A 9,844-nucleotide genomic window follows, 5' to 3' on the forward strand; every position below is an offset into this window, starting at 1 on the left:
TATCTTTTGGCTTTAGTTATACTTATAATTCAAAACTAAAATTTTTCACTCTTAAATTTAGAGTTAATTTTGAGATTTTTTCATTGAATTTTATTTCCAGCTTTGACTTTTAAAACTATATAAACACGTATATAAAAGTTTTATTCACGAATCATTTTCTATTTATAAATATGATGTTTGAGTTTTTATTTTTAATACCAAAAGATAACCCGATAAACATTTCTAGTAGTATTATTTATGTTACTACTTATTTTATCAATTATTTTTTATTCAATATTCTTATTATCCTATCCTCTCATCTATTTTTTATTATTAAATAAAACTATAGTTTTTTCTCAACTGTATTAGATAATCCGAAAATAATTTCACATTGGAACGTGCTAGTATTTGTCACTGCTCAGGGTCGACATCACAATGATTTTTGATGGCACGACACGCCCACCGCGATTCATATAATAATTATGTACAAATGATTCAATAGTATACTAACTACTAGCTTCAATTCATCTATAGTCAATCTAATATCCAATTCATACAATAGTTATCTACAAAATATATATTACCATGTCCCATACACATACAGTTTATTAAAGTTTATATTGCAGCTAGATATAAATCTATAGCTCATGTTCTTCTCTCTTATCTTTTTTAAAATATGATTATAGCTGACTTATATTCTGCAACTTGCAACTTGCTACCGTGGTTTCTCAATTCGTAGCTACCCACGGTGGCCCCACCGCCCCTGCACCAGAGCGCACACCTCACCGAGGCGCAGCAAAAGCAAAGCAAAACAACACAACCACGAGTCCACGAATCTTCCTCCTCGCAAGTCCCCGCAAGTCCCACCCACGCAGCGCATGCCCGCTGGCTGCTGCTGCTAGTATAAACAAGCAGCAAACAATTTGGCCGCTCCAACGCGCGACAGATTTCCACCCATGGCGTCGTCGACGGCGCCCTCGCCGCCCGTCTCCTGCCGCCCCTCCACGGCGCGGGGGCGGCCGCCGCCGCCACTGCTGCTCCGCCTCCGCTTCCCCGCGAATGGGCCCGCGGCGGCGCTGGAGCTCCTCCCTGCAACCAGGAGGCTGAGGGAGGCGGCGCACGTGCGGCGGATCGAGGCGGCGGCGGCTTGGTGGTTGGGCTCGAGGAGGGAGGGCGCGGCGGTGAGGTGCGCGGCGGCCGGGGAGGTGGTGGGGGGCGCCGCTGGTGCTGGGGTTGGGGTTGGGGTTGGGAGGAGCGCCGGGATGGAGGTGGCAATCGCCACCGCGGCGGTCGTGGCGATGGGAACGGGGAACCGCGTCCTCTACAAGCTCGCCCTCGTGCCGCTCCGCGACTACCCCTTCTTCCTCGCGCAGTTCGCCACGTTCGGGTACGTGCACGTGCCACCCCTCTAACTCCCCCATCGCCGCCGGCCATTGATGATCGAATATCGATTGATCGGAGATGCCTTCGCTTTGCGTTACTGTTGCGGTGTCTGATCGAATCGCGGTTCAGCTTCGAACAGTGGAGATTCTGCGTGAATCATTTCACTCTAGCCTACAGCATCCGCGATGCGTGCCTGGTGTTGGGGGTCCACGTGTCTGGGAGAATAACTGAGCGAGATTTTTTGCTTGCTAATATCTCAATTCCTGTACGGTTGTGCGCTTTTTTCTGGTGGTTGGTAGAGCTCGCGAGCTGGCCTTCCAAGTGTTCAAATGATTAATCCATAGCAATTCAGGTTCAGGATTCCTATGCGTTTTTTCAGCACGTTAATTATTTTTTAAAAACAAGTTGTGGATGTCATTGTTGCCTGTGGAGTACTCCAACCGAGCCCATTACAACTGTTGTTTGTTATACTTCTAAACTATAAGTAAGCGCTAAGCGACAAAGTGGATCGGCGGCCACCGATTGCTCGTGCCTCTGTGACCATGTAGATGAACTTAAACAATGGCCTCTAATTTTAAGCAATTGTGTGTGCGTTACTAATTGGTGCCAGTAATACCTGCACCTATAGGTGAGCTACTGCAGTGTCATGTCAAACTACTTATTTCTGTTACCACGGATTCTGATGGCATGTTTGGTTGGATACTGCTTTTTCTCAAATATTGTGTAATGCCACAATTTGTATGGCGCAGAAATTGTTGCCTGTAGTATGGCAAATTTTGATGAGAGTTTATGATTAAGGCACGTGGGAATGGCTAGAAAAGTGTCGTCTGACACGAGTGTGATGATAATGGTCCTTGCCACAAGTGTGACAAGTTGTGGCATGCAACTAAGCAGTCCTAGGAGGATGCACTGGGGCTGGTAATTAGGAGGTTAGTTGCCATAAATTTTTAAATACGAAGTGTAGACTAATTGTTTGATACCATATGGTGCCGAAGAGTATCATACTGGAACACACACACACACACACACACACACACACACACACACACACACACACAAAAGACTAGACAATTTTTTTTGGCATAAATGTCTTTTGGAACAGACTCACCTGTTTTAATTGTTATGACTTGATGTGTCACTGTCTCTCTATATTTCTGATTGAGTTCATGCATGTCCTAACATTTGGCGTGTTGCACACCTAGTTGATGTTTTCTGCAACATCTGTTTGTAGAGGAAAAAGTTGGACACAGACAATGGATTTTCCCTTGAATTGTACATAGAAAATATTCATATTTCTTGAAAGCGCATGAATTTCAACACTTCAAAATGCTTGTAATTCAGGGGTTATAGCAGCATTGCCTGTTGTTTCTGTGTGCAGCAGAAACCTTTTTCATGTCTAATCTAATCAGTTCTTATATGTAATGTGCTAAACCCTTTCCAATACCACGGATAACTAAGTATATGGTTCATATCTGAGCTCTATTGAGTGAGTGCTACCTTTTATGGTTTTGACGTTGTTAGATTTTTCCTTAGATCTCACTAGAACAAATGAACCAACTTGATATATTTCTCTGATGTGTTTGATTGGTAAAGTCATATAATCCACAGATATATTTCGAAATTTTATATCTTAATTGAAGCTTGAAAAATATGAGGTTTTCTCGTCTCATCGAACATTTCTGTCAGAACAATAATATGATGTGGATCTTTCAATTTTGACAGCTATGTGGTTGTCTATTTCTCGATCCTGTATCTTCGTCATCAAGCTGGCATTGTCACTGATGAGATGCTGTCTCTACCACAAAAACCTTTTCTAGCTGTAGGCCTCTTGGAGGCTTTAGCAGCAGCATCAGGGATGGCTGCTGGAGGTAATTCCCTTTTTTCCAAACACAACTTCCTTTGACTTGCTAAATATGAATCGAGCATCCAGATGTCCATGGCAGTTATTTTCTGCTATTAATCTTCTCTTCAAGCCCATCTATCATACCATGACTGGGAAAATCATTCTAGTTTCTTTTTGATTCATACATATACAACACGTTTCTGATTGATTGATGGGTTTTAGTTTATAGTTCATTATTAAGGTAAAATGCGTTTGTTATGTGATGCGTGAAGCTTTCACTCTGTGCTAATTGTTTGCTTTTTGTTGGAGTAGCTGTTCTTTCTGGGGCTTCGATACCAATATTGTCACAGGTTGAGAACTATCTATGTTATATCATCTCCATTTTATGACATGTAAGCACGTTTCTGTAATTGGTTACTACTTTCCTGCAGACGTATCTTGTTTGGCAGCTGCTTTTATCTGCTATTTTTTTGAAGAGGCGGTACAGAATAAATGAGATAACTGGTTGCTTTCTTGTGACGGTTGGTGTAATAATAACTGTAGCAAGGTAAGGTCTTCCCTGATAAAAAGCGATATTGGTTTCTAAGTACCTAGTACCTAGTAAGCACCAGACTTTATCTGTACAGCTGTATGCCATGGAGTCTGTGACTTTGTATTCCTGTTTTTATATAAGTCTTTCTCACAATAATCCTGGAATAAATACTATAATTGCGCCCAGAAGATAATATTCTTGAGTATTGGGATATAAATATGTAATGAATAACAATGGGAATTTACTTCGTCTAAAAAAGGGAAATTTTGTTGTGCTTTGGAACATGTGCAATGTGATTGTGTGCTCCAGAGATCCTCAATAAGTATATCATGTGCGCACAGGAATTGCTGAACCAGAATGTAATTCTGATGACAGTTTGAAATGATACAGTCGTAGATTCCAAGCATGGAAGTCTAGTGAAAAGTTACTGTTTTGCATTATTGCTACATATTTGAGCATGTCATCATTTTTTTTAATTGGTGGCAGATGATACCACATGGAATTAAGGTGTTCTTTTATGAGTATGTGGAAACTTAGCCAAGATGTTTGACTTTCTGCTGATTGATATTGTTTTAGATAATTGTTGATTGACATATTACTGGGTTGATGTAATCACAAATTAACATGAATGCTGTTTTCTCATATATAGTGGGTCTAGTGCTGGTGCTTCATTAAAAGGTACTGGAATTTTGTGGCCACTGCTCATGATAATATCGTTCTTTCTCCAAGCCGCTGATACGGTATTGAAGGTAGCAAATCTACATTAATCAAGCAATGAAACATTTTATTTTCTTTAGCAATGAATTTAACCTGATACAATTAAAGTCTATTGTTTCAGGAGGTAATATTTCTAAATGCTGCCAAGAAATTGAAGGTACTAATTTATTCCATGGTTACTCATTCCGCACCATATTTTTTTTATCATGAAGATTTATTGTTATGTAGAGGGTGATAAACGAACACAAATTCTCATTGGTTAGTTTTTGTCGGATGCTCTTCTCTCAATGCTATTTTTTTGTTTCTAGGGTGGCTCAGTTGATCTTTTTGTCGTCAACTCATATGGCTCTGCTTATCAAGTATGTTCCTGTTGCATACTACTTTGCATGAACTATGAAGAAACCTCATCCATTATAATGAGTAAATGTACCATTTCAGGCTCTTTTCATGTGCCTCCTGTTGCCATTCTTGTCAAAGTTATGGGGAGTACCATTCCAACAACTACCAACATACATCAGAGATGGCACTGCCTGCTTTCTAAATATGGGATCACTATCTTCTGGTAATTGTTAAAGTCTGAAACAGTTATGACAGTATCCCCTGATTACTTGGTTCCTTATGTGATGGGACCTATAGATCTGGGTAAATTCCTGGCGCTAAATAAGAAGTAAATTACTGATGAGTAATCACCTCACCAATTTTGTCTCTGAAGATTCTAGTTATTGATTTAATAGTAAGCTAGTATGGTTTGACACTTTGGATCTTTGGATTGGGCTTATAAGATTTTGAAGGATTATTTTGTAGTTATGTTCGTAATCTTAAGCTATGGACTCTTACTCGTAAATCTTTAATAGGACTAGTTAAATACCTGTGTTTTGTTACGGATTTTATGATGTGTTATCAAATTTTCTTATATGGAATAGTCACCTTAATTTGAATTTATATGTAGATATGAATCTATATTTAACTGGTTTTTAATATCAAGAAATTTGAAGACTAAATTATAAAACTGTAGTGAGGGTAGGTAGTGGTAGATTCATTGCCACCACCACTACTTTTAATAGGAGTATAGATAGTTGTTGAATGGTGTCGATGTTTTGGATCGGCAATAATATATGGGGGTGGTACATGAGACCAAAAGTACGATAGATAGAGACATAATTTGATAAGACTAAGACTAAACCGACTCGTATCCAACTAGTTATGGAAACCAGGACATAGAATCCTAATCCTTGACAGATACCTAGTTGGTTACAGCCTGGTATCTATCTTTACAGCTTTCTTTATAATTTAGAACCACCTTTCCTATACAGATACGTACAGTATACGGGATACCCCATATTCAGGTATTCCACAAATGAGAAAAAGGATAAATGGGCACACTATGGCATTGCACTTATGGGTAAAAGGATTAAAAGATAAATAGGCAAAATGTTCATACATTCTTAAATCAAAATGTACCATGGCATTCCACTTATGGGTGATAGTACAATTTGATTTAAGAATGTATGAACGTTTTGCCTATTTTTATGAATATTTATGCTTTACAGTTTCTCTTTAATAAATAAAAAATGCACCAGCATCTTACATTTTGTCAAACCATTTGAATTGTACAGGCTGTGAAGGGGCACCACTGTTACCACTACTATTTGTGTTGGTTAATATGGGCTTCAATATATCTCTTCTACACCTACTAAAGATATCTTCAGGAGTTGTATCTTCTCTGGCCTCTACATTTTCAGGTTCGCTTATTTTCTTTGTGTGCCACCTTGTCTCCACCAATAAAGCAAACTTTTAATTTGTCCTGCATATTTTGAAGATATGTGGTAGTTGTAGTTTTTCAAATACATATCTCACTTGAGGACTGTGAGAAACCACTGTACATATCCAAGCTTTGAACTGGACACCCTTATTGTGGCCATACATAAGGTGGGATAATGTATTCACATGTTCCCAGTTACTGATTCAAAACCAGCTGTCCAGCATTGGGGTTTTTTTTGTGCTCTTCAATAACTAGATCGCTCAGATTCTAAAGTAATATGGTTGGTAGGAGAGAAAATGGGTACTTGATAGTTACCAATCATACCTTTCATGCTACATACATTGCTGAGTTCAGTATGCACCTTCATAAGTGTTCATGTCTAAATGAAAACCAATGGCCTGAAAATCTCCATTAGTGAATCAACATCAACTGATAAATAATCCATTAATTCATTTCTCTTCTGTTTCTCCTAATATCAGAAATGAATTTGGAAAAGGAAAAACAGAGCTATTAGCTGCAAGCCTGCAAGTCAATAAATCATATTTTGGTCAGGAATGAAGATTTGTGGTGATTTATTTCTGAAACAAAAGGGGTTGTGTTTAGTTACTTTTCAGTCCGATGCCCAGTAATTAGAACCAGAGCAAATAAAGATGTTAGCTCTCCATATACCATTTGCTTCTTTCCGTATGTTTGCTCTGCTAACTCTGAAGCTTTTGAGACGAGGGATAGTTTTGGAATGTGGGCAAAGAGGTCACGCATTTTGTTACGCCAAAATGTTATCAGCAAAAATATTTAGCATACTATTGCCTATTAAAGTTGCTAGTGATTATTTCCTACCATGCCTCCATGCCGATGTATTTCGTAGCCTTTCTTTTAGAGCATATAAGCCTAGGAAGGGAGAAAAGAAACGCAAGCTTGGAAGTTAAGGCAATAGTAGTTCGCCTTTAATCCAGCACAAGGTTGACAGAAAGTGATGGCTATGTTGGGTGACCATGATCCCACATAACCGAGTTGCACCATGTCAATTGAAAACTAAGTTTATGACTAAGTGGTTAGAAGGGAAAACAAACACAGAACATATATTTATAACTTTCTTCTGTGATTGTCACTATTATCTGCATGTTTTTAATCGGGTTCTTACTGTAGGATCGTAAAGGACATTTTTCATCTCAAAAGCTAGCCATTGAGGTGAGAGGCTTCACCACTTATATTCTAGGTTCTTTGCCATCCACAACCAATGTGGGATTATTCAACAATCTTCCGCTTCACATATTGGTATCGCTCAGCCCTCCACCGCCTTTTCATCGTATCCTGGCCCCCACTGGCCTACGGTCCATTAGGTATACAGGCCCTGCAGACAACCACGATCCATCAGGCCTTTACACACTATGTTCATCGGACTAGAGATGTTAAACTAGCCAGACTCTGATACCAATTGTAGAATCGTAAATGGTTTTTTCCACCTTAAAAGCTAGCCATTGAGGTGAGGGGCTCTCTCACTTATATCATAGGTCTTTTGCCTTCCACAACCAATGTGGGACTATTCAATACTTACTTAATGACTGCATTTACTTAATGACTGCATGAACCTCCAATATTATTTTGATACAGACACTTTTGTTGATGGCTGAACTTCCTGTTTCCCTCTTGGCTGTATTTGAAACCTGTGTGCTCCTTTATCAACAAGGATGCCACATAAGGCTTGTTCAAAACTTAGGGATTGAAAAATAGGAATAGGAAAAACACAACAATTGGGGTGGCACATGAACTTGAATCCTATGGAATCTAAAACACAGGAAATAATTTCTCAACCGTGTTCCTTGAATCCTTCAAGGGAAAATAGTGTTCGAATTTGGAGAGATGGCACAAAGGAAAATTTCGAAAAACAACAAGATATGGTCATCCAATAGGGATTCCAAAGGGCTCCTTTCTTTGTTTCAAAGGATCATGAAGTTTTTTCCTAAAGAATACATATCCTACAAAAATTCCTCCTAAAATCTTATGTATGCTTTCCCCTGACCAGTTGCCAAGCAGTGTAGCATTGTTGTCATTTTTTGGTTGTGCTGTTCATGCCACTAGTAGCTATAGACATAGCCAGACTGCTACAGCTGAATCCTAAAGTTCAAGATAATGCATGGCATTATTGTCATTGTTGGGTGTCTCCTGTTGATGTCACTAGTAGCCAACTGAGTTCTAAAGTTCAAGATAATGCTCAAAGTTCAACGTATTTTGAGTCATAATTTGGCAGGTCTGAGGATGAGGAAGAGCACAGTTAGCTTTCCTTTTCATTGTTGTTGCCATCTACTACTACGTCCAAAAAAAGAGTATTTCTTAGTTTATGTGTTTAGTGTTTGATCATCTATCTTATTTAAAAAATTTATAAAAAAAATTAAAAAAACTTAGTTAGCATAAAATAATATCCATGTTTTATTATCTAATAATAATAAAAAATATGAATCATAATTTTTTTAAATAAGACGAATGATCATTCTATCTAAAACTTAAAAAATGATTTATTTTGGGATGAATATTGCAGTCCGTACAAGAAGATACGATCATTGCTGATACTTTAATAATTTCTTGGTGCATGCAGTTCCACTGTCCATCTACGCCTTCACCCTACCGCTGCCGTACATTGGTGTGGCGTCTACTCTCCCTCCTGGCTTTGTTGCAGGCGCCGCGGTGCTGACCGCCGGCTTACTACTCTACAGCTTTCCACAGGCTCAAAAAACTCCTGGAAATCCTTCAGCAGCAGGAATCCCTAGCTAACACTCATTTGTTCATTCTTTCTTCCGAGTCTTCACTTCACAACCATGGTTCACCTAGGCCTGAGGTAGAACAGAAGTTCTCCTGAGGGACCAGCCACCTGCCTGTTGCATAGTGTATCATATATCTACGATTATACCCAATAAGTGTGAGGAAATTCCACACGAACAAGGAATAAAACTCAAGAGAAGGTACCTGACCATCAGGCGTTCTTATTTCGTTGTTACTTACTGAAGTTCGGGATTGTCAGTACAGTTTCTAGACGGGATCAGAGCCAGGGAGAAGAGCAGGAGCATCATCACCACGGGGATGAAGAGCAAGCATGGCGGCGGTGGCGGTAGCGGCGGCAACACCAGTGGGAGCCACAGGAGGATCACCGCCGCCGCCGCCATCAACATTACCATGGCGCCCTTGTCCATCTTGGTGTTGCTGGACTGCCTCCTCCGGCCGGTGGCTCACCGGCTGCTCCACTCTCCGGTGTTCATCTTTCTGGTGAGCAAGTGTTGTGTTGTGCTTCCAGTGATAAGTTAACAGGCTACTATATATAATATGGCCTACAGCCTGTATGCTTGAATGTAACGGCTGAACGGCGAGAAGATGGTATATACATGCTGGCATTTACTGTGGCCGTCGACTCGTGGTCGTGGGTCTATTTTTCTGGGAGGTCGAGGATTCAGGTGGTCCCCGGGACTGCGGCCGGGAGGCCATAACCCCCGACAAGGTTCGGGTGATGGGGATCTAGAGGGTATGGGCAATGCCTGCTAACAATTTGCGGAAACAGCGGTAATCCGGTTGCTAATTTCAACTTGGCACAATTACACCGTAAAATCTGATCAATTTAAGTTCATTAGGGTTCAAATTA

At 40.0% G+C, this 9,844-nt stretch overlaps 1 protein-coding gene across 1 annotated transcript; it reads left to right on the forward strand.

The window, feature by feature from the left end:
• Window positions 1–801: 801 nt before the first annotated feature.
• On the forward strand, window positions 802–9,610 carry LOC102712602 (protein CLT1, chloroplastic). Its single transcript, XM_040528121.1, has 10 exons — window positions 802–1,366; window positions 3,085–3,230; window positions 3,518–3,555; window positions 3,637–3,752; window positions 4,387–4,486; window positions 4,576–4,611; window positions 4,763–4,813; window positions 4,893–5,016; window positions 6,071–6,196; window positions 8,810–9,610. The coding sequence occupies exons 1-10, from the start codon at window positions 936–938 to the stop codon at window positions 8,983–8,985; spliced, it is 1,344 nt and encodes a 447-aa protein (XP_040384055.1). The 5' UTR covers window positions 802–935; the 3' UTR covers window positions 8,986–9,610.
• Window positions 9,611–9,844: the final 234 nt, after the last annotated feature.

Source organism: Oryza brachyantha, chromosome 1 (genome assembly GCF_000231095.2).
Source record: "Oryza brachyantha chromosome 1, ObraRS2, whole genome shotgun sequence".
Taxonomy (NCBI): Eukaryota; Viridiplantae; Streptophyta; class Magnoliopsida; order Poales; family Poaceae; genus Oryza; species Oryza brachyantha.

Excerpts from the sequence above, each read along its gene's own strand:
- LOC102712602 (XM_040528121.1), top strand. The coding sequence starts at position 936 with ATGGCGTCGTCGACGGCGCCCTCGCCGCCCGTCTCCTGCCGCCCCTCC. Across the intron at positions 1,367-3,084 it reads GCGCAGTTCGCCACGTTCGG|CTATGTGGTTGTCTATTTCT; the intron begins GTACGTGCACGT and ends CAATTTTGACAG. Across the intron at positions 6,197-8,809 it reads TCTGGCCTCTACATTTTCAG|TTCCACTGTCCATCTACGCC; the intron begins GTTCGCTTATTT and ends TGGTGCATGCAG.